Source organism: Talpa occidentalis, unplaced genomic scaffold (genome assembly GCF_014898055.3).
Source record: "Talpa occidentalis isolate TD23 unplaced genomic scaffold, MPIMG_talOcc4v2.1 talOcc4.6, whole genome shotgun sequence".
NCBI classification, from domain to species: domain Eukaryota; kingdom Metazoa; phylum Chordata; class Mammalia; order Eulipotyphla; family Talpidae; genus Talpa; species Talpa occidentalis.
Window position 1 is genome coordinate 111,062,859 of NW_023604972.1, and position 24,397 is coordinate 111,087,255.

Consider the following 24,397-nt stretch of genomic DNA (forward strand, 5'->3'; position numbering starts at 1 on the left):
ATTAATTTTTGGAAACAAACATGTACAGGCTGATCTAGTTATCTGATTAAACTTGAATTACAAAAATGAACAATTTGGAAATTCTTAAGGTACAAATCAGAGGATAAAAGCATATAGACTTAGGTCTTCTGTGGGCAATCTCTGCTCTCAGTCTAACTACTCTGAAAGAAGAGTGATTAGGTTGAGACTCTGAGACTGAGTCTGGCCAGCAGCAACATGGAGCCTTTTGTCTCTTTCATTCCATTTCTGATCAGATCTTCTAAAAAGACCCATTGGCTGTTTCTATGCTCTAGTAGGTGAGAAAAGGTCAATACTCTTTTGAACAGGATTATTCAGGAAGAGTTCTTAGTGTTGTCTGAACCAATCTATGTTAAGGAATCCATCCTGGTTCCAGCTGTAGCACAGCAACACATCCCTCCTCTGTGCCCAGGATCCAAGGTGAGATCTGATGCTTTACTTGCCAGATTTGAGAGACTCAAAATAGTTATTGGGCTGCAAGAAAGAATCTGAAAGTCACAGTAGCTAAGAGAGCTGATGGTGCCAATGCCCCATGACAATTATAGGAGACACACAATTCTGGAGGAGTCAGTTAGGGTTATCAGGTCTCCAGAGAGGTTAGTCTTTGAACCTTAAATTTAGATATATCTTTAAAAAAAACCTAAAATTTTATGCCATTTTCACAAGTAAAAGAGATGTGGAAGACAGGGCTGAAATTATGAAGTTTCCAGGCTATTTCAATGATTTATAGAAAAGAAGATTTCACACATGAAATTGCCTAAGTATATGTGAAAGAATGAGTCAACATTTTAAATAGATTTGAAGTAGAAACTCTTGGACAAAATATAAGTGGTATGTCAGTGTTTTCTTTCAGTGTAGGCAAACTCCCATATTACACTTAAAAAAAATCAACCCTGAGGTATTTTAAAAATTAATAATTGACAGTCAACAAGTAAGTGTATGGTATAGGTAATTCAAAGTGTAAAGTAGATTTGATTACAAATGCAAACCCTATCAATGCCCAATAATTTATAAGATGAGATTTTTAATAAAGCACTGAGAAATATAGGAAAAACTGAGTAAACTAGAAACCTTGCTATAACCTAAAATTCAGTGCAAGCAGTTCAACAAATACCCCACAATAGCAAGTGTCAGAAAACTGGCAGTATGGAGTGAAAAGGCAATACTTCAGCAAGACCTAGGGGAGGAAGTAAAGTGGCATGTGTATATGTCAGGAGGGGGAAATAAGAAGCAGAGGCAGAAATCAGAAAAAGTTTCTTTCTTTTTTTTTTTTAAGATTTATTTTCACTTCCTGGTCAGGGATGGAACTCAGGCCACAGTGGCTGGCAATTATTATAGGGCCGAGATGTAACCTCTGCACCACCAAGGAGGCCCGCCGAGGCCCCCCCAAACAGTTTCATCTCGACTTAGGTAAGGTATCATTTTGACTCAGGGTAAGGTCAACCACATTCTTTACTTAAACATGAAACTTCTACTAATTTGTTTTATCTGCAACGGCCAGAATTTGGGGGAATCTTCAACAACCACCAATGTGTGGTATTTTGTGTCATTTTGAACACATTTCTTTAGCAAGTTGCTATATGCAGAGACAACTTGACTTCAGACAAACCTGACTTAATTCCAAACTTTGGCACAAGAAGGTAATAGGGAAGAGAGAAAGCAAGACATTTTTGAGCATAAATCTTTTCTTTCTGATGCCCAAACCGCCTTTATGGGCCACAGCCCAAAAGGGGAACGCTTTGTTCTTATGTGTCTTTGGCATTATTTAAAACTCTACTAGCAAATCCTCTTGAGTGCAGGGAATGCTCTATCTACTTTTAAAACTGCAGGATGATTTCAGTTTGCAGTGTACAAATAGCAACCTAGCTGTCTTATGTATTGATGACAAAACCTATATCCATTTATCAATCAGTCATGAAAGGCTAGAAGAAAGATGTAAGGTAACCAAAAATGCAAAAGGACTTGTCACAGCCTTGTTTGGAAATCATGGACTGGGGGCAGGTAGTAAGTGCTCCCAAATATAAATGATCACAATAATCAAAACTAGGAAACTGCATGCACGTGACAGGAGGAGGAAGGATCAAGCATTCTTCACCACCAAGAACCTAAGACAAGTAATTCTTGTTGGAGAGTCATGTCGTGAGCAATGAATCAGGAGCAGCTTCAGTTCTGTGAATGAAGAACAGCAGCAGGCAAGAGGGGCTAGTGTGAATACGATGCTTCAAGTTGGTGCAATCACAATGACTGAATTAAATCTATCTGAAGGTAAAAATTTTCTAGAACTTCAGTCCAAAAGTTTTAGATTAGAAAGGAAAAAAGATTCATAGTGAAATTTATACTTTCTAGTAATTGCCAATGCTGCGCCCATTATGTGAAAAGAACCCCCAAAATATAATTAAATCTGGATTTTGACAAGGAAACCATACAACTAAGTATTGAATAACAATTGCATTTTTAAAAGTGTGAAGTGAAAGATAGTATGTATATATGTATAATTATAAAAGTTACAAATATAAGAAAAAGTCAAAGGACTGCTTTGCTTATTAGAAGTTACTGCTGAGAAGTATGTTTCTGTCAGTCTGCCTGTTCTGTTCCTTACTCTGTCTCTGGTGAATCCTCTCACCCCCCCCACCCCCCCGACCCAACAAACCTCTGCCCTGTACCCCAGCTCTTGTATGCATAAATAAAAAAAAAAGTTATTGCTGAGAAATGTCCCTTTCTTAGATAAAGTAAAAAGTTTTTAATAGCAAAGTTATCAAAAATTAAATTTTTTTAATACTGCTCTTAAGCGCATTAACTAATTGCTAGTCTTCCTTATTTTCCCTACTTTGCAAAATAATATTCACTCAGATTAGTTACTTACATATCTTCTCATCAATGTGGGTTAACAAATGTGATTTCTCTCTTTTCTGAGCCTTCAATACTTTTCAATTTTATTTCTCTTTATAGTTGGTACCCAGGTTTAGAAGTTCAGGAGTTTGTAAGTCAAAAGATGAATTGTTATTTTAATAACTACAACTAATTTTAGCCACATTAATTAAAAATTTTGGGGGGTAAACAAATTTAAAAACCCCACCACTATCCATACTCTTCCTCCCACCCTACCCCTGCTCTCTGGTAACCTCAGTTCTGTTGTCAAAGTCAACTTTGAAAAGAATAATCTTTTAAATACATTTCCTCATTGCTAATGAGAGAATCCAAACATTCTGTGAATATAAAGTAACATTTATTGTGTGTTCTAGAAATTACAATATACTGTAGACGGAAAGAGCTGAACACTGTGCACAGCAGGTGAAGTTGAATAACTACAACTTGGGAAGAGGGCTTCCACTGGCCTCATGTCCCTCAGGTGGAGACTGAGGTGGGTGAGTGCAGTCTGGCATCAGGAGGCCTGAGCGGAGGGGAGGAAACAGAGGTGCCTTGGACCCAGGCCCTCTCTTGGGGAAGGGACCTTTAAATTCTGCTCTTGGCCTCGTGGCAGGTTTGGAAAACTGCCTTGTGATGTGGAGATTCTCCTGAGCTCTCTAGGGACTTGAGTACTCTGAATGTCTCCACTGTCTCCTCTTCTTGTTTTGAGTATGTGAATCTCCCTTCCATTCTTGAACTAGGGTATTGAGTTACTCCATCAAAACCAAGTTGGCCCTTGGCACCTTCTTTAAGTGTCTGCAAGGCTGGTTATCTTGAATGACTCTTTCTTTAGTCTGGCATTCTCCAAAGATGTCTTTATCCCTGCATACTCCTTTACAGCAGCACAAACCTTGTCACTTTGGATTGCCAGTGTTCTTGCAAGCTGCTTTCCATGACTTACAAGCTAACTTCTAGCACACTGGACAAGTCTGAATATGAGGGGGACGCACCATTGAGCTGGTGAAAGGTGGACATACCACTGATTTCCACTGGAGGCTGTGGAAAGTAAGTTGTGGACTCAAGCAATAGGGCAACAGTTCCACTTACCACCTCACCAAACTTTCCAAGGATTAGCCCAAATCCGAGACCCACAGAAGATGGCAGCCCCTGTCCAAACTCCTACGGCACTGATCCACCACAGGGCTCTGGCCAGTAACTGTGGATGCACCAGACACAACAAACCCCCAGAACACCCCAACATTCTGCCTAGAACCCAACCAGCAACTGGCATCCTGGATTGGTCAGTTATATGGTGGGTGGGGAGGGAATTTATAAGTAAAATATGATTCCTTCAATTAATTTTTTTAAAGATTATTTATGCACAGAAGAGCTGGGGTACAGGCCAGAGATGCGGGGGGTGAGAGGATCCACAAGAGAAAGAGCGGGGAACAGAAGAGGTAGACTGAAACACACTGCTGAGGAGAGCAGAGGGTGAGGCAGGAGAGGTCTGCTGCGCCATGTGAGTTGCTCCCTGGCCAGCCGGGGATCAAATTCATGCTGCAGAGCCTGTGGATTGCCTCATAGTGCTGTGCTTAACCCCTCGCACCACCAGGGATGCCCCACTTCCACTAATGTTTAATGGTTTTTCTTATTTACCTCTTACTTGTTTATATCAATATAAAGTCAAAATACAGTGAAATGTGACCATGTTAACCTGATTAATCTTTAAAATTTATAATCTCTTTAGATAGAACCTAAAACCTCTATTCACATATAAAATATACCCATTAACACAGAAAATATTCTTCTTAATAAAGAAATAATGTCCAATTAAATTTCTGGAAAGTTGCTAAAACTAAAAAAAAAAAAACTACTAAGAGGTTAATGTAAATCAACCTCTTCTTTTCACAGATGAGAAAATAAGATTGATCATAGGTCCTCAATGACACGCTTTATCCCACATCACATAATTCCTTATCTGTAGGAAGGTTTAAATAGTAAGTCTTCACAGTTACTTGCAGGAACATTATTGATAGTTAACATTTACTGAATGCTTTTCTAGCCAAGAATCATGCTTCCTTATCTATTCTACTCTCCACCATTCACTCCATTGTAGAGATGAGAAATTAGAGATTCAGAGAAGGTAAGTGACTTCCCTGGAGCTCAACAGTAGCAAGTGGTCTGATTCCTAGGCCCCAGGTTTTTAATTATTATAGTGTGTAGTCACTAAATGTAAACATGCAGCTCCATAATCATTCTCAGGACCAAAGTGGATGGAATTAGTTTTACATGAGAACATGTCCCAGTCTGTGAACCTCTGAAACTATGGGGAGTTTTGGGAAGTACAAGAGCCACAGCTTCCAGACCTGTGGGGCTCAGACTATCTTGTACCAGCGCTGATGTATCTCCTTTGCGCCTCCTGACCCACTTCCTGGCATGCTGTGGTTACCTGTCCAAGCACAAAGGCTTTTCATTTTGTCCTAAGCATGGAGATGGAGGATTGGCCTGTGGGAGCAATATGGAAGCAGAGAGCTCTATAACATTCTCTGGTCAGGCATCTTTGTCCCCAGCTTTGTTCCTGAGACCCAGGCACACCCTGCCCTCCCAGACAAAGCACCTGAACTACACTTGCAGTTCTCCACATCAGTACAAGACTTCAAGCTTCTGGGCCTGTGTGTTTGCTCCACATCTACCTTCAGGCCACAAAAGGTAGACGCCACACCTACCTTCAGGCCACAAAAACTCCCTGGAAGTCCTTTCCACTTGTATAATTTCTCAGAACCTGGTGCAGGATCCTCTCCTTTCCCAAGAAGCCCTCCAGACATTACCCCACTTGCCCTCCCTGCAGGCTGAGGCCAGCACCAGACTAGTCATCAGGTAGACTGTTAGCTTATAAAACTCCTTCACAGGCTTCCTCCCTGGTGGGTCCTAAGAACCGTGGTGCCCACCTGACAGCAGTCACTCAAGAATGTTGTCTTTTTTTCCCTAAGAGTGTTCTTAAAGGCATGGACATTGCCCGTGTTGGGAGTAATGATGCCTTGACACCTGGCCTGTTTACTGCATTGCCCTTTATTTCTTGGGAAAGAGAAATCACAGACCAGACAAAAGATAATTTGAAATGATCCTACATCTGATGTGCTCACTACAGACTCTGAGCAGCTGATTCACAAACCTTCTGACGTATGCACGCAGGCCAGCATCAGCTCTGTGCTCACAGCATTTGAGCGTGTTTGTTCTCTGACTTGAGATTGGTCTTGGATCATTATCTGTGATAGCAATACATCACTCGGCAACACGTTTTCCTTAAACAGCATCTCTGAAATTTTTAACACAAATTAACAGGAATATCTAATTCATTATATAACATTTTTTTTTTGGTAAACACTATCGTTCGTAAGACAGGACTGCATATGAGATGCCAAGGAAAAACTGAAAAGGTTTAAAAGGAGCAAATTTAACTCAGATGCTAAGAAACTTAAAGCAAGGAGTTTAGCAGAATTTATAGGACAATATATGATTTCTGCAGAACAGCACCATTTATATTTAGTAGAATACCAATAATTTTTCATTGCAAAGGGAATAAAAATTTATTTTAAAAATATCTCACAATGGGGGCAAAATGAGTGTTCCACGTAGATGAACTGGAACTCAGCATGTTGAGAATAAAGGAGATCTAGGGGAGCAAAAATATGAACATGACATCAAATGACAGGAGCAGGGTCCTAGAAGGGGGAGCAGGGATTTCTAAAAGAGGGGACTGGGAGAGGGGCAGAGTTGGTCATCAGGGACTTCTGAGCTCACTAACAAGTCTGGATTTTATTCTGTGAATGAGGAGAGTGCAGAAGTGTCAAGATCAGACCTGCAGTGCTGAAACCTCTCCCTAACTGCAGTACAGATAAAAGACGCATCCAAAAGCAGGAGGATGGTTAGAAAGGAGACTCTGCAAGAATTGGGATGAGGTGACAGTGGCCTGACCCTGGGTTAGCAGCTGTGGGGGTGGATTCCAAGGCTAGCAGAGAACAGGCAACAATAGAACTGGTTACTGATTGGACGCTGAGGGTGAAAAAGCCAGAGGAATAAGAGCACATCAATTAGGGAGATGGTGGCAGGGATTACAGGGATAACCGAGGGGGAGGAAGAAGAGGCTGGGGAGGACCAGGATTCAGTTTGGACACGTGGCGGCTATAGTGCCTGGTAAAACTTCCTCCTGGAAAAACAACCTTAGAGGTAGTTGGATGCAGGTTTCTCACTGAAGCAAGACATTTTAGGCACCAAAACATCGACAAGACAACTCAACAAAAATAAAGCTAATAATCTGATATTCTTTTTTCTCTAGTCAATGACTTTCTTTCAGTTTTTGTACAAACCTTGAAATGTGCTTATTTAGGAATTTATACTCAGTGCAAGACAAAGATCTGAAATAAAGTCATGTATTTGAGAACTTCCAAATATCTGTAAACTTGTATAAGATAAAGAGGACACTTAATCAATAACCAGTGCTGGGGCATCTAGACAGACATTTGGGGGGGGGGCGGGGGCTGGGAGGGCAGGGGAGAAAGACAGAGCTATATGTCATCCCTTAAGCTTTGGATAAGAGATTAAAGTATTTTCTTAAAATACTTTAAATGCTGTAAGAATGCTAGTAGAAAACACCGTTAACTTTTATAATTTTGCAGTAGAAAATAACAGTAGCTATTACTATGTACCATGAATTGTTTTTAAAAAATTATATGAACATATTTAGTCCTTGTAACAACTCTGAAGCAGTTATCTTCATTTTATAGTAGAGAAAATAAAAAAAAATTAATTATCTTCCCAGCTATACTACTTGGTAGTAAATGAAACTGGTGAAAGCCCAGGTGTCTCATCTCCCAGCACTACACAGCACTGCCTCTCTGGAGAGCTATTTTCTAAAACCTAGACACAGGAATGATAAAAGAATTGATTTGAAAAAATATTTAAAGCTTCTCTATAAAAAACCCACTATGATTGAAATTCAGAAGTCATAACACAAAGCAGAGGAAAACAATTACAATAAATATCAAAAGTAATATTCTAATATTTAGAGAATGCTTACAAATAAAATAAAATGGATAATTCTATGAGTAAGAAGAAATACACAAAAGTAGTGTGAAATTGTCAATAAATATAACAGAGTATACAATGATGCTAAAAAGGTAAGAAGTGCCATTTAAAATAAGAAGCAATCTTTTAACCACTGAATTGACAAAAAGGAAAAACTGATAGTATTCAATGTTGGCAAGCATGTGGAGCAATAGGTACTGTCACATAGGGCGAGGTAAATGTAAGCACAACGACTTCACAGGGCAGTTTGAATATAAGATCATTTTCTAATATGCATGTCCTTTGACTCAGCAATTATACTACTGTATACTTGCTAAACAGAACTAAGGGGATAACTCAGAAAATTTATATAAAATGGTAGTCAATGATGCTTAATTAACAACCAAAAAGCAAACGATATAAATGCCTAAACATGAGAAACTGGTTAATTATTGAGACATCCACAGGATGGAATTCTATGTTGTCAGTAAAAAGGTAACTCCATGTTCATCCAAATAACTAACAAAATAGTTTAATTATACAGTAGACATAGTATAGTCCTTTTTGTTAAATGATATACATTTAAAAAATAAATTGGGGCCTCCCTGGTGGCGCAGGCAGTTGAGCGCCTCACTGTGAAGCTGTCTGCAGCCCCTGCAGCGCGGGTTCGATCCCGGCCGGCCAGCCAGAGAGGGTCCCATGTGGCGCAACAGACCTCTCCTGTCTCTCCTGCTGCTCCCCTCAGCAGTGTATTTTGTCAGTCTGCCTGTTCTGTTCCCCACGCTGTCTCTGGTGAATCCTCTTACCCTCCCACGCATCTGGCCTTTACTCCGGTTCTTGTATAAATAAATAAATCTTTAAATAAATAAATAAATAATAAATTGTTCCATTGTTTTCAAAAGGACTGTCCAATCACTCCATTAATGAAATTTAATTCTACAAATTCTGAATCCCAGAAACATCAAAAGTATAAAACATCAAAAACAACAAAACATCAAAAGTAAGTATGGAGTTGCTGGTATACCAGAATAATTGAGATATATTTTCAAAATTCAAAATGAATTCACATTATAATACCAAAACTCTTTCAGGAACATTAATATCTACATTAATCTGTCACATCTTTTTAAAAATCTAAGGTTCAATGAAAATAATTTATTACACACAAAAATTTAAGAATATCAACAGAGAGCCTCCCCGGTGTCACAACGGGTTGAGCACTGTGCTGTGAAGCTGTCTGCAGTGCCAGTTTGATTCCCGGCCAGCCAGGGAGATACCCACATGGTGCCACAGACCTCTCCTGCCTCGCCTGCTGCAGTGGATAGGGAGTTCTTGAAAACTACATAAAATTGCATGCTGCTTACTAGAAAAGGGATGCTGAGGGGAGCACCTTCAGCAGTGTTTTCGGTCCGTCTGCCTGTTCTGCTCCCCACTCTTCCTCTGGTGAATTCTCTGACCTTCCCGCACCTCTGGCCTGTACCTCAGCTCTTGCATAAATAAATAAATCTTTTAAAATAAAAAAAAAAAGAATATCAACAGAAATTCAGAAAAAAATTAAGATGCAGCCAATTAATTATTTTGTAGGAAAAAAAATAAGAAGATAACGCCTGTTTCAAAATACTTACCTTAGTGCATATGGAGATTAAGAATGCTTTAGCAAAGTACCCATCTCATTAAACCAACAACTTTGTAGTAATTAAATAACTTCATTAATGTTATTACAAAGCTAAAGCTTACTGCCTGACTCTTCATAGGAGAAAGGTCAGTTGGTAGTGGTGGTAACTAATTATCAAGTATCTTAAAGAAACTGCAAGGTATAAAATGACTCAGGTCAACAAATAAAGCAAGACCGTAAGACATTTCTAGTAAGCAGCATGCAATTTTATGTAGTTTTGAAGAACTCCCTATCCACTCAGTATCATCAAGGCTGGAGGACTCTGAGTTATCTTAGAAGTTTACCCCTTTAAGGATCAAACTACTTTAAATAATTATCTTGGATGGAAATCTTCCTTACTATATAAGCTTTCTAATTTTAGTCTACTGAGTAGGAACACCACTTCTGTGAGCCATGGTTGTGTATATATATATATATATATATATATATATATATATATATACACACACATATCATATATATGTATACACACAATCTTGAACACACCATTTCACAAATAAGGAAACTAATGTCTAAAAATCAATGTAGGGGAAACCATTAATAGCCAAAACTTAAGAGACTGCTCTTAAAAAGTTTATGCATGTTCTATTCTCATTAATTATCACTTTCCAGTGTTAACTGAAACACTACCCCAAGTTTCCAAGAGAAATTTAAAAAATAAAGGGGCATTATATAAAAAATAAAATAAAAAATAAAAAGCAATGTTTCTATTTTGCTGTGATTTAATAAATTGGACATCTTAGAGGCTGTTCAGGTGTGTGGAACTGAATGTTCCAACACCAGGTGGCCCCCAATTGCAAGTTTTCAAGGCTTCTCTCTCCCTGCCCTCAGGTTTCTGCTAAACTCCTCTCTTCACAGGACCTGCCTCTTGTTCACACGCCAGTCCTTTAAATTGCTGCATGTTAGGGAAAACAAATGGACAAGACGGCAAGTACAGTATCTTAAACAAGTGTCAGAGAGTTCTGAATGAAAGCCCTTGGAAGTCTTCTAAGTGTAAAATCAGAGAACTTCAAAGCATAGATTTAGTTACAAGCCCTTTGGCAGTGAAAGTTTTTTCTCTTTACTTCTTAGAGCTAAACCGCGTTCTAGATAAGGGAGGCTGCAGGATTTAGTTACCACTAGTAGACTTTAAAACGTTTTCTGTTATGTGGGTTCTTGGCTTCTGAAATCTTAAATAGAACCTATCTAGCAAAGCTTTTCTTTAATGCAAATGTGAACTATTTATTCCAGACTGAGTTATTATTAATAACAAATTAACAAATTATGGATGAAGTAGAGTTATTGGGACAAAAATCCTAAGCTTAAATTCTGAGAACTTGAAAAAAGAACAATTATATTAATACAGACATCTTTGAGTATATTCATAATAATATATTAGGACATGAATCCTAAAAACTGGTATCTTAAGTTTAATTTCCCAGAGAACTTAAAAAAAAAAAAACCCGGGCCACCCTGGTGGCACAAGAGGTTAAGACACAACCTATGAAACTATCTGCAGCCACTGCAGCACGAGTTCGATCCCCGGCCAGGGAGATACCTACACTGCGACGCAGACCTCTCCTGACTTGCTCACTGCTCCCCACAGCAGTATATTTCTTTTTTTTTTTTTTTTTAAAGATTTATTTTTATTTATTTATACAAGCACTGGGTACAGTCAGAAGCGCAGGAGGGTGAGAGAATTCACCAGAGCCAGAGCAGGGAGCAGAACAGGCAGAAGGACCGAAGTACACTGCCGAGGAGAGCAGCAGGCAGCAGGAGAGGTCTGCGCACCATGTGGGACCCTCCTCCAGTGGCCGGGGAGCAGCCGGGGATCGAACCGGCGCCGCAGAGGCTGCGGGCAGCTTCGCAACCCAGCGCTCAACTGCTGCGCCACCAGGGAGGCCCAAACACAGCAGTATATTTCAGTCGATCTGCCTGTTCTGTTCCCCATTCTGTCTCTGATGAATTCTCTCACCTGCCACACCTCTGGCCTGTACCTCAGTTCTTGTGTGCATAAATAAATAAATCTTTAAAAAAATTTAAAAAAGGAATCCTATTAGTGCCTAAAACATTTTTATTTATTCATACACCCATATATTTAGTATATATTCTCTCACATTCTCAGCTCCCTAGTATGTGCATAAGAATTACATAAAGACAGCAAACTCTTTTTACCTATAGCAGATTATCAAGCAGTACAGCAATTTCCTCTATAGAGCATTAAATTATCCTACTTTATATTCAACTATTCTACTACGTCATCTACACACTTGGTGTTTAATAGCCTAGATACCTCCCGATGACTATATCACAAACTGATAACTGAGAAACACCAACTGTCTAGACTTCTGACCTTTAACTTCATCTCAGGAAGGTCCTATACCACTTCTGACCAAAGGGGAAGAAAAGATGATTAAACTTGCTGTGACATTATTACCCTCAGTGATTTAGTCAACAATTTGCTAAGTGCTGGGTCTCTCCCTAACCAGCCAAAGGCTCAGCCCACTTAGATCTTAAGGTCTTCTAAGGAAAGCAGCCTCTCAACAAATGAGGTGGTAAATGTAAAATAACAACACTGACAATAGGGACACTGGTAGGAAGCCAGTCTGGGCAATCAAGAAAGGAGCTTCTATGAGGAAACATCAATAAGGTAAAATCTGAACAATGAGGAACTGGCTGGAGGCCTGGGGAAAGTATTCCAGGAAGAGGGGGGTGTGTCATGCAGGAGTTGGTGTACTGAAATTGAAGAAATGAAAAAAGGCAATTTTACAGAAAACAGGGGTGAGTCTGATCTGAGATAAGCCTGGCGAGACAGGCAGAGTCCAGACCAGGTAAAGACTCAGCATGGCATGTTATGGAGTCTATGGTGTTTAACTAAAAGGAAAACGCTTGAGGATTTTTAAATTTCATTTCATTTATTTTTCTGGCAGGAAGTTGTTATGATCAGATTTACATTTTGAAATGATCACTCTGGCCACATAATATAGAGAATAAATTGGAAGGTGGTAAGTAGGTTATAGGAAGCAAGTTTGGGGAGTAGTATATTAGTCCACATGAGATCACAGAAGCCTGAGCCAGGGATATGATAAAAGGCCAAATTGCCAGCCTCTGATGATGGACTGAATACAAGGAGGTGAGGGTGAAGATGTCAAGGATAACCTCTAGGTCCTGGTACTGTCATTTTAAGACCAGGGAACAAGTTAGTAAGAGGAAGTATAGGGGAAATTGTGAATATGGTTTTAGGCGTCTGAGTATAGATGTGCCATATCGACAACTAGATATAGGTCTGGTGCTTAGGAGAGGTCAGGGCTAGGAAAAGAAACCTGCCACCATTTGTGACTGCCCAACAGTTGATCTTGGAGCATTAATGATACTGGGACCAGGCTGGATGAGACAGAATGATAGACGCCCTAGGACCACTCTGAGGACTGTCTAACATTAATGTTCAAAAGGACAGTGATGGGATATCAAGAAAAAATTATCAAGGTTAAGAAAATCGGGGGGTGGGGGTTAACCATTAGCCCAAATAACTGGGTACTTTCAAATACCAGAACTCAATTTTCTCAGTACTTGAAAGTTGAATCATGGCTTCAATTACTTTGTAAATACACTTAGTTATAAAAGCGAACTAATTATTATCAGTTTTACATTACAGGAAATGGGTCAATATTAGCAATCACTACTTGTTAAACACCAACTAATGCTAAAATACCAATGTATACAAGCTTACAAGAAATCTTGCCATCAAAACTTGTCTTAAGCTAAATCATGATTAAAATCACTTCAGGTAAATTAGTCCAATCTTCCAACATATTCACTTAAAAATAACCACTTTAGGAAAATTAGTTCATCCTAACATTCATGGACTCTGAATATTTATGGGTATCAGACACTAGTTAAGATGCTATAAAGAATGAGACAGATTTCTTGCCTGCTAACAACTGCTATTTAGTATTCAGAATGCTGTAAGACCAGTTTGAAGATTACTTGATTATCAGTTAAGTGATGACTTAGGCAATAAAGAAAAGCAATGATCATATTTATTTGTAAAGGGTAAAGCTTCTGCCCACTCTCCTCACTCCACACAGAGCATCACTGTTATGCTTACATGCGATACACTTAGTTAACTTACTAACTAGCGCACTGCATAAGCTCCAGGGACTTTTTGCAGTCTTCAAGAGCTCTGATGGGTTCATTGAACAATTCCCAGATGTCAGACCGTACTTTCAGAAATACATGCTTGCTGGGTTTAAGAACTTAACAGTTCCAGGACTCTATAACATCTCAATCTATTCCCCAAACTAGCCAGACTGGTATTCCAAAGACTCAGTCACTAACAATACAGAGCTCCCTTCCATACCAAGCATACCTAAACCCAGTGTGATGTGCCACAGAGTAAATGAAGACCCAGATATCTTCCCGATTATCTTACACCCTAGAGCATATTTTACATTTCCTTATGTTGTTTTTGTTTGTTTTTAACTAGCAGAGTTGCTGTTACTAAAAATAAAAATTGAATTTAAAACCAGAACTGGCAGATACTGAATTTCTTGCTCCCCATTTCCCCATTTTAATTTTCTCTTGCAAGAAAAAAAATCATGCCTAAACTTGCAGTGCTGCATATACTTCTTGTAAGTGTGTAGGCAAACAGGATCAAGAATCTGTATCAAGATTCTTTTTCCATTACTGTGGAAATGGAAAAGCTACAGTATATATCTGTCCTAAGAAAAGGGTAAAAGAGCAAATGAAAAGAGCAAAAATTATCAGACCAATGCACAGGCACAAGCTGAACAAAGCGATCAACCCTACCTACTAACCTGGCTGGCTAATTCTCAGAAAACTAGGGAGGTACCTTGAGAGTCACTACAGAAATAGGACTGGAAAGTTGTTGATAAGATTCAGAGACTAATTTTAATCTGGGTGTCTGGGTGACCCCTCTGTATAACCATCTCACTTACAGCACTTACAAGGTATTGTGAAAAATGTTCATATGAGGCTGTGTATTGAGGATCATTATCTTCACCACTTAAACCATCACCTTGTAGAGGTTCTTAAATGTTCGATGTATGAAATCTAAAACAATAACAAAGGGGGTAGGACCCAGCAATACTGGAATAGTTTCACCACCTGTGTCATTATTCAGATGAACGAGTCATGTTAATTCCAGGTTATTTCCTTTCATTTATAACTTAATATATCACATATCAATAAATCAAAGAAACAATACTATTTATTTTCTTTGCCTAGGATGATAAGGTGATCTTAGTACAGTTTACTTGTATGACATGTAAGAGGCAGGTTACATAAAGCTATGCATTATATATATGCATGTATATCAGAAGACAGATTTATTGGCACTCAGTAGAGACCTACTGTTTATTATGACTCCTACAGAACAACTGTCCTCTTAAAAATCATCAATTTGATTATTATTTTGAAAAAGAAAAGGCAGTCAGCATAAAGTGATAAAAAGAAATGAATGTAGAGCCAGACCATCTTGGATTTGAATCCTACTTCTGTCTTCTACTTGTGTGATGATGGGGCTTTAGCATCTCAGATGAGTTTCTGCCTCTCCAAAACACAATTTACAATGCCTTACAAGGTTATAGTGACGACAAATGAGATAATATATATAACATCTGACAACTGACGGCAAGGAAGTGATTATAGAAAAGGCATCTAAGCATTTACATACACCTAAAATTCTCTCATTTCATGCAATAAGAGCACCTGACTGATTTCACTGCTTTACAATGAGTCATTTACTTTAATTCTGTTCTTATTTTTCCTTATGTTTAAAAATGTTCTTAAATGACTTAAAATCAACTTGGGTTTATTCCTAATACTGCACCTTTCCTCATATTAATCTACCCATTTACATTTCAAAGCAGCTCTTTTTTTATGGTATAAAAAAGAGGACTGAGGAACACAACCAAGTCTAAGGAGCATACGTGGTATATCTGGTGTAAGTAAAGCATTCCAAGGTTAGAGATGCAGCTCTAATGCAGCCTCTGGAGACTACTGCTTTTCCATGCCACATTTTTCTATCGCCTTCTTCACAGAGAAATATCCCTTGACCCAAGAAAATGGGATACAAATGCAAAAGCCATGCTTTCAAACTTAGAGCACTTCTGAATGATCCTATTTTTTTCAACGCCCAGTATATTTCCTCAAGGGAATCTATTCCCATTAGCCACCCATCCTCTCTCCCTTTGGAATGCTCACAGCAGGTGTCAAGGACTGATCAGCAGACAGCATAGGCAAGCTGTAGCTGGTTCTTTTTTCTGCTATTGAAAGCAAAGACCACTCCTTTCTTTCCATATTTTGAAACCTCCAAGTCTACAAGTCAATGATCATTTCTAAACCATGCAACATATTATGCTTGATGTGTACAGAAGACAGGAAAGAATATCAATGAACAGAATTACTTCCTGGTTGGATTTTTTTTTAATCTAACAAAATGGAGTTATTATAGTGCATTGAAAATCATATATTAAGGAATGTTGGTTAGCCAGTCACCCTTGCCAAAATCAGATATGAAAGGAAAACAAAAGCTGGCAACAATTCTGGCTCTGATATTTCACTTTCAAAATTATATTTAATAAGGTTAATCTTTGAAGAATGCATTAATTTTCTTACCCAATTTAAAATAGAGCTGGAGACAATTCATAACTACAAAACTTACAAATTAATGTATGGCCAACTTATATAATTACCTCTATTGTTTTGTAAAATCACCAACTTCATTTGTGAAAAAATTTACTGACAGGTGATGTTTCCATACCTCCTCTACCAAAATGTCACTACATTTTATTTTTAACCTAACAGCTTCTAAAAGGAAGTGAAAGCTGTGGGCTATATGAAGATAAAAAAGCAGCCTATGAAATAGCTTTAGCTTTAAACAAAAACGAACATTAACAAGTACAGCATATCTTGTTCTTTCATGGGGCCAGCAAATTGATAGTTAGGTTTTTTTGTTACAAAAATAGGATGGAGTAATTATATCTACCAAACTCACAATAGCCTGTTCAATGGAGAGTAACACTGTAATTTTTCTTCAAAGACAGTAAATAGGAAGAAAAAGCCCCTAATTCTGTATTATAAGGAAAAATTCCAAACCCTTGGGCGCCACTTACAGGCATAAAACTTTCACTGATTTCAGTTATTACCCCAAGAAGAGGGACAGACTTCAAATCTTCTGTTTTTAATAAGTATTATTTATATTTCACTTTATGTTACATTTTATATTTATACTTCACAAACATTTTCTACTATTACAATTTCAACATCTAAGGATCAAAGATTGCGGGAAATTCTGAAATAAAAAATGATACAATTATCTTTAAAAAATACAATAGGTCTTTAGACAGAGGGTTCTTTAGACCAATACTACTACTGAAACACAAACATGTTTCAAAATCTCAATGTTTGATTTTTCTCCTTAAAGTATGAATGTAATTATTGTCAAAAAAGGTAAACTGAAATTTTACTGAATGGCTATTAGAGTTTATACCGACAGATTCAAATAAATTTCAACCCCACTGACCAAAAAAATGGAGGAAAAAAGTCACTGTAGTTCAACATTTTCCTACAAAAGGAATCCTTAGATATGACATTTGGGTGAAGAAACAGCATTCTGGCTAATGAAATGCATTAAAAAATTGATGAGGCTGAGCAACACATTATTTCATATACTGTGCAATTATAATCCAACCCTTAAACAGGGGGTGAGGGAAGACACGTAGGTTACAAAATGAAAACATTAAGCATGGATTACTCAATCCCTGAATTCTATCTGCCTCCCCTTGAGTCTTATTTTGTGTGAGACAACCCTGACTTTCTCTACACTGTTTTTACAGTGGTTGTTCTGTTACTATATGCATAGATAGCTCATTAAGACGTCTAGAATGCTAAATTACTTATTATATCCTAAAAGCTGGTCTCACTGAGAATATACAAGATTAATTTCTCAAGTTTGGAGGCTAATATTTTAATCTGGATCTCACTTGTGTAACAACTTCAAAGAATTATTCTAGTTAAGTGGTAATACAATCTGCAAAGAAGCAATTAAATGTAGAGGAGGCTATCTCCTTTCCTCCCAATATTACCATGCTACAGTGCTGACCATATTTTTTTTAGTGTTTTTTTTTTTGGGGGGGGGGGACTTCCAAAGTAATAAACGAAGTGCAGCTTTAACCAAATAATCAAGTTTTTAAAATATCATTTAAAATAACAACAAACCCAAGGATTCCTACTGTCCAATTCGTCTCACAAGGGAAATGAACATAAAGACCCAGTCCATAAAATACTCAGAATAAAGGTCAGTGAACTCTGCAGGGCAACGTATGACTCTCCCAGAAACATTTCCATAAACTCAAAATAGCCATTAAGATAGTGCTTTGCATGCACTAGCCCGAGTTTTAAAACCAGGATTACCGTTGTCACACTTAAAAGAATTTCCTTTGCCAGAAAAAATTCCCAGTTGCCAAAAAAAAAAAAAAAAAAGAGGCCAAGAAGCGCCGGCCCGAGTTACCTTCCACGAGCGGTAACTGCACAGGCACCACAGATGATCCGAGCTTCGAGCCCCCCGCAGTGGCCCCCGGAATGCGGCCGTGGACAGGCCGCGCGTTCCACCGCGCCGAAGGCGCACCGGCGCCGCGGTCCCCAACCACGCCGGAGGGGGTTCGGGGGAGCAGCCACCGCCGCTTAGAAACTGAATGGCTAACACATCCGGCGCCGGCTCTCACACTACTCCGCCAAAAGCAACTTCAAAGGCCAAATTCAAACTCCCCACAGAAGTCACTCAAGTTTTAGCGGTGCAGCCTGCACTCCCCAGAGCCCTCGCAGCCCCCGGAGGGGCGCGTTTGGGCGCACCCCATTCCCGGGCTGCAGGCCCGCCGGAGAGCGCAGCCCGCCCGCCCCGTCTTGACAGCGAGACGGACACGTCGGCCGAGCCCGGTACCTGCAGGAGGCTGCGCTGTCACGGCCGCGGGGACCCGGCAGGAGCCTCCTGCGCCCCGCGGAGCCCCATCAGCCTCGGGCTGGGGATTCCCACCCGCCCCGCCCATTTTTGGACCCCCAGCTTCTTGCAAGTAAACTCTGGCCTCGCCTTCCGGGGACGCCGCCCCTGGGGTGCCGCGAGCCCCCCTACTCGGCACCGCCAGGCGCTGAGCCCCGCTCCTCGCGGACCCCACAAAGCCAGCCGCGACCTCCCCACCTCTGCGCCCCGGTCCCCGCAGCCGCCGGCGCGTCTGTCACATGTCTGCAAACAATAACAAACTCCCGGTGCGTCCGCGCCCCGGCCCCCGTCCCGCCCCCCAGAAGTAGTCTGGGGCGCCGCGGGGGCGCAGGGGGTGCCCGCGGGCGCGGGGCTCGGCCAGCCGCCCGCAGCCTCCCGCGCCCAGCCCCGCGCCGCCCCGCGCGCAGCCCCGCTCCATTCATTGCGCCGCCGCCGCCCCGAGCCCCGCGCGCCCCCGCCGCGCCGCGCCGCTCACCCGGCAGGGACGGCCGCAGGAGGAGGCTCGGCGCCGGGCGTCCGCTTCTCCCCGGGCTCGGGCCCCGCGGGGCTCGGGGCGCCGCTGTCCGGCGCCGCCGCGGGCTCGGCAGGGCGGGCGCCGCCGCGACCCGCGGCTCCGGGCGGCGGCGGCCCCGCGCCCGGCTGGGAGCCGCTCCCGCCCGCCGCCGCGTCCGCGGGCTCCGGCGACGGGGACGGGGACCGGGAGGAGCGCGGCGGCGAGGCGGCGAGGAAGAGCGGCGGCTCCGGCAGCTGGTCCAGCTCCACGCTCCGCACTTTGCGCAGCTGCCGCCGCCGCCAGTCAGCCCGCTCGCGGCCCCCGCCGCCCGCCTCCCGCAGCAGCCCCGCGGCCGCCGCGGGCGCGCTGCCCGCCGGGAGGGCCCCTCCGCCGCCGCCCGCTTCGGGGATCGCCGCCCCGGCGCCCGGGAATCCCGACGACGAGGCGCGATTCCCCGCCGCCGCCGCCATTTTCTCTCGCGGGCTACATTGGCTCGGCCCCTGCGCGGAGGGAGGGGGCGGGGAGAGCGCAGGGGGCGGGCGGACGGGCGGGCGCTGCGCCGCCAGCGTAGGGCCGCCTGCGCCGCCTGCGTGAGCGCGGCCCGCCGGGCGCCTGGCCCGCACCGGCAGGCGGGGGCGCCGGCAGGTGGAGGCGCGCGCGGGGGGCCGCGCGCGGGCGAGGCGCGCGGGCCGTGGCCGCCGCAGGGGCGTCTGCGCGCTGCGCCCCCCGCGCCGCCAGGTAGTGCCGGGCCGCACCGGGGAGAGGAGGAGCCTGGCGGCCGCCGCGCGCCGCTTCCTCCCCGCCGCAGCCGCGGCCCGGAGCGCCGAGGAGCCGCGGCTCCCACCGCCGTGCGCGCTGCGGGGGCGCGGGCCGGGGCGCCCCAGTCTGTCATCCGCCCCGCTCCTTCCACGGGGCGTCGGGGCGCGGGCCCCACCCCACCCCCGCCCGCGCGGACGTGCAGGTGGCGCCCTGGGCGGTCGCCTGCTGCAGAGCAGGAGAAGCCCCAGCTCCGCGGACGCGCTGCCGCGCACCAAAAAAAGTCAAGTTTTTTAAGAAACGCACGTCTCTTTTGCCCCCAGACCCAACGCGTGTTACAAATAAGAAAACCTCAAAGTTTTGTGGGATGTCGTGTGCACAACCGCAGGCGCCTCCCGCTGTCCCCCCGCCCCGGGCTGCGGAGAGGCCGGGCCGGCCAGGGGCTCCGCGCGCGGGGCAGGGCAGGGCGCGCGTCCCCGGGGAGCACGTCTGGGGAAGGAACCAGCGCGGTGCCAGGAAGTGCGCGCGGTGTCACCCTCGGCCAGGTCCCGGCCCTCCGGGAGCCGATGCCTCTGGCTGCACGTCCCTTTTCCCGGCGGGGTCGCGCCCGGGTGCGAATTCGCTCCTCCCCAGGGCGAGCGGCGCCGGGGACGCCGCGGCGTCCCGAGTCCCTGGGGGCGTCTCCGCGATAAGGTGCTTTGGAATGGAAAAAACTATTTAGATGTTAATGGCTTTCGACCTTTTCTGCAGGCAGTAGAACTTCAGCGTTTCTGCCCTTCCTTCTTTTCCTTGAAATGGTTTGTCTGTAAAGGGAGAGCTAAGCACCCGAGAGCTGCGCCCCCGTATTTATTTTGTGGAATATTAAGACACTGTGGGAGAGCGAGGAATTCCTCTTGAAGAGAAGAGATCGCTGTCTTGTCAGTCTGCATATGTTAGGCGTAAGAGCTGCCTACGAAATTCCTTTGGCTTCTTGAAAATAAAAAAAAAAAAAAAAAAAAGGAAAACCCCTTCTGCGCGTGAATGTTAACTGAGGAGGAGGGTGATGTGTCCGAGGGATTTTTTTTTTTTTTTAAAGGTTCTGATTTCATATTAGTTCTTGAGTACTACTACAGCTGCCAGAAGTTAGCTTTAGATAGCTACATGCAATGGTACAAATTCTGAAAGTTTAGATAAATCTGTTAAAATCTTAAGTCCACATTTAGGATATAATTATATGCTCTTTTAATGGCAGCCAAGTGTATCATCAAAACCAAACAGTAGTTATTTCCCAGGTCTTCCCGGATTGTCACACCCACCAAATTCTAAATTGAAAAGGGTAAACTTTCCTTGTTCCTATTTAGATCGAAAAACCTTTAAATTTGCACACACAAGCTCAGGTACCTATAAGTGAGAAAGCGGACATCTTTCTCCTTCCAACCTTTTTGATGTTTGGCCAGGGTAACAAAGTAGGACGGGATTTCAGCCAAACACAGTTGCCTCTTAATTTGTGCACAGCGACAAAAAGGTGAGCTAGTGAAAGGGTACCAAATGCAGCACTACCTGCTAGCTGCAATTGTTTGACCTCCATCCACCACACACCTGCATGGGGAAACCTAAGTGTTGGTCTTTAACCTAGTTTTTGGCACATTCAGCCATCTCCCCCTTATTTTTTATATAAATGAACAGTCTTTAAACATCCACACATGGCCAAACTGATTTTTTAAAGAGAAAGTCAAAAGACATGCTTGACTGAAAGGGGTGTTCTTTCTTTGCCAGATGTTAAAATAGTCTTCTTGAGGAAGACACACTTTCTGCATTTCACCCAAGGTTAAGATTCTGGCTCTGGTTTTGGTTCTGTTGGGTCCTGCTTTGTATTTCCAGCACTAAGACATGTTGAATTGCCTTCATTTGCTTCTTTAATGACACAAAGGAGACATGGCTCTTAGACGGTTGCTCCTACTCTGAAAACTCCAGTTATGATTTCTAAGCTCTTTATTTCCATTCTCTCTCAGATACAAGCCTTGCAATCATTTATGCCCTGACAACTTCAGTAACCTTTATCCAGTGCTTTACAGATCACTGCTTCCACATGATGCTTCTGGGAATTGCCTAAGTCACACTTCAGTTCCTACACCACATCCATTTGGAGGGTTTAGTTTAATATTGGTGCATTTCTTCACTGTGCATAAATATTACTGACATTGGAAAGAACAGTTAATATGCACTGACAGAAATATTTTAGTCTGTACATCATTCATCATGTGTTAATTAAGTACCTACTGTGCATATGTAAGAAGTTTTCTTCATCTTTGGGCATAGTGTTTGTTGTTTTTCATATTTATAAATTTAAATACATGCAACAATGCCACCCATAATTTTTTTATTTGTGGGTACTTATTGGACCAATCAAATTTCAGATTCGTGTGTGTGTGTGTGTGTGTGTGTGTGTGTGTTCATGCCCATGGGAGAGCAATGCTTAGGTAGTCATAAAAAGAATGCAACCTTGAGAACAGAACAAATGCTGCGGTTGTCAGGTTTATAAATATTATGATATACTTGCAGAAGAGTTAAGGCTAAAGCTTGATTTCTCCATGCTCTTTTCAGACACCATATTTTCCAGGTATTTATAGATGTTCTAAGTCAGGAAATGCTGTTATCTGTGGGAAAGCTGACCCCTTACGAAGGCACTGCTACTGATGTTATAGTAGAAAGTTTCTAACCAGTCTCCATTGAGCTAACTCATCTGGTAATAGACACCTGTCATTGCATACATTTTGCCACAGTACAGTGTATGCCCCATCGCACCTGTACAGGTGAGTCTTGGGCCCCCAGAGAATCTGTCATACTTGTTCCCAAATCAGATTACAACTATTATAACTATCCTTCTGGAATTTAATGAAGTAATACCTAGTTGATAATTAACTTAATAAAACATGCTATATGAGTGCAAAAAGAAAGTTATTCCACTGAAATCTACATTAAATCCTTTGAAAGAATTAGTGAGAAAAAATCTGTGAAATTGCTTGTGGGTGTGATGATTGAAAAAGATTGGGAGGAAAGCATTCAAATCTCGAAGAATCTATAACAGTATCAGTTCTCACTTTTCTTTAAAGAAGCTAAAGCTGGAAATTGAAGAAAATGAGATAAATGCTGGCACTACACTCACAAGACTAAGATCCTACAACCAAATACTGGTTAAAAAAACCATCTATCTGTCTACACATACATATACACACACATATTTATGTCATATAAATATTTTGCATGCATTTGCATGCACTTAAAATCAAAAACTAAATTTTGTAGTAAGTAGTCAAAAACAGTGAATTGGGATTTTATATTTAAAAATAAAATTACAACTTATGAAATTTGATCTTACAGTTAACAAAATTCTGCTTACCTTTACTACTCTGGAATGATTCTTTGACCGGTGTTGCTTGCTTTTTTTTTTTTTTAATGTATGATAATATAGTCTTCTTTTCATTTGACTCTCATGGCTTAATATTAACTTATTTATGCAAAAAATATTCAAAGACTCCATACATTTCCCAAAGGTTCTCTGTAATATTCAATTGCTTTCTTTATCGTGGTATCCTTGTCAACTCTTTATTTGTAGTTCTGTGGTCTGACTCTGCTAAATCCTACACAATGACAAAGTTTATATGTGAGCTGAGAGGTTCCGTGGGCTTCCATTGACTTCATCTACTGCATGTTACAACACTGTATCTTCAGTTTTCAACTGATTTGCATTGCTTTGGCATCAAAGCTACTAAAAAAGTAGCCAAAATAGGCATTCACTAAAGCAGTGCCATCCAGTAAAATATAATGCAAGTCACATGTGCAATTTTAGATTTTCTGATAGCCACATTAAAAAAGAAGAAACAAGTGAAATAATTTCTATAATATTTTATTTTATATAATATGTCCAAAATATTACTATTACAACATGTAGTCAATATACAAAGTTTTACTAATGAAATATTTTACCATTTATGCTTGTATTGGATCTTTGAAATCTGGTTATCCTTAGAACATCCGAAACATTTTGGACTCAAGTGCTCAAACGCGGTTACTATGGAACAGCACAATCCTTGAGCCAAAGTTCCTAAGACTTAGGAGTCTTAGGAAATGTGAAATGCCTGGTTAGGCCAGATTGGCTATAATAAAAAGAATCCACATGTATATATTTGGGGAATAGAGAAGAATCACAATAAATACACATTAGTAATATATAATTCCATAAATTAGTCTTTCTACTTTCAGTAGCTAAACTTTCAAATAAATTTTAGGCCCCTTCGTCAGAATATCTTCTTCTTAACAGAAGGGGCCCGCTTCCCTGTGACAGCCGTGCCCGCTCTGGGAGCTGCACCCTAACAGGCCACAGCTTTCTCCTTGTGTCCAGGGGCGTGCACCTTGCATGTAGGAGATGCTCACTTAACAGGAGTTGATTTAGGTGATCACAAAATGCTAAGACTCCTTAGGATTTGACCGTTAATTACAACATTTTTTTTTTTTAACCTAATAGGGAGTTCTCTTTCCTTAAAATGATACTTCACTTGCAAATTTA

General features: G+C 41.8%; 1 protein-coding gene across 2 annotated transcripts in view; it reads right to left on the reverse strand.

The window, feature by feature from the left end:
* The window catches only part of MAP3K1 (mitogen-activated protein kinase kinase kinase 1), a 65,743-nt gene extending 46,153 nt beyond the window's left edge, over window positions 1-19,590 (reverse strand). The window contains exon 1 of one of the 2 annotated variants that reach the window (XM_037530371.2): window positions 19,078-19,590. In XM_037530371.2, coding sequence (XP_037386268.1) covers window positions 19,078-19,565 — 488 coding nt within the window. In that variant the 5' untranslated portion in view covers window positions 19,566-19,590. Of the gene's footprint in view, window positions 1-3,972; window positions 4,542-19,077 lie in introns of those variants that run through there. The other variant, XM_054688325.1, reaches the window with a different exon arrangement.
* Between the last annotated feature and the right edge of the window lie 4,807 nt (window positions 19,591-24,397).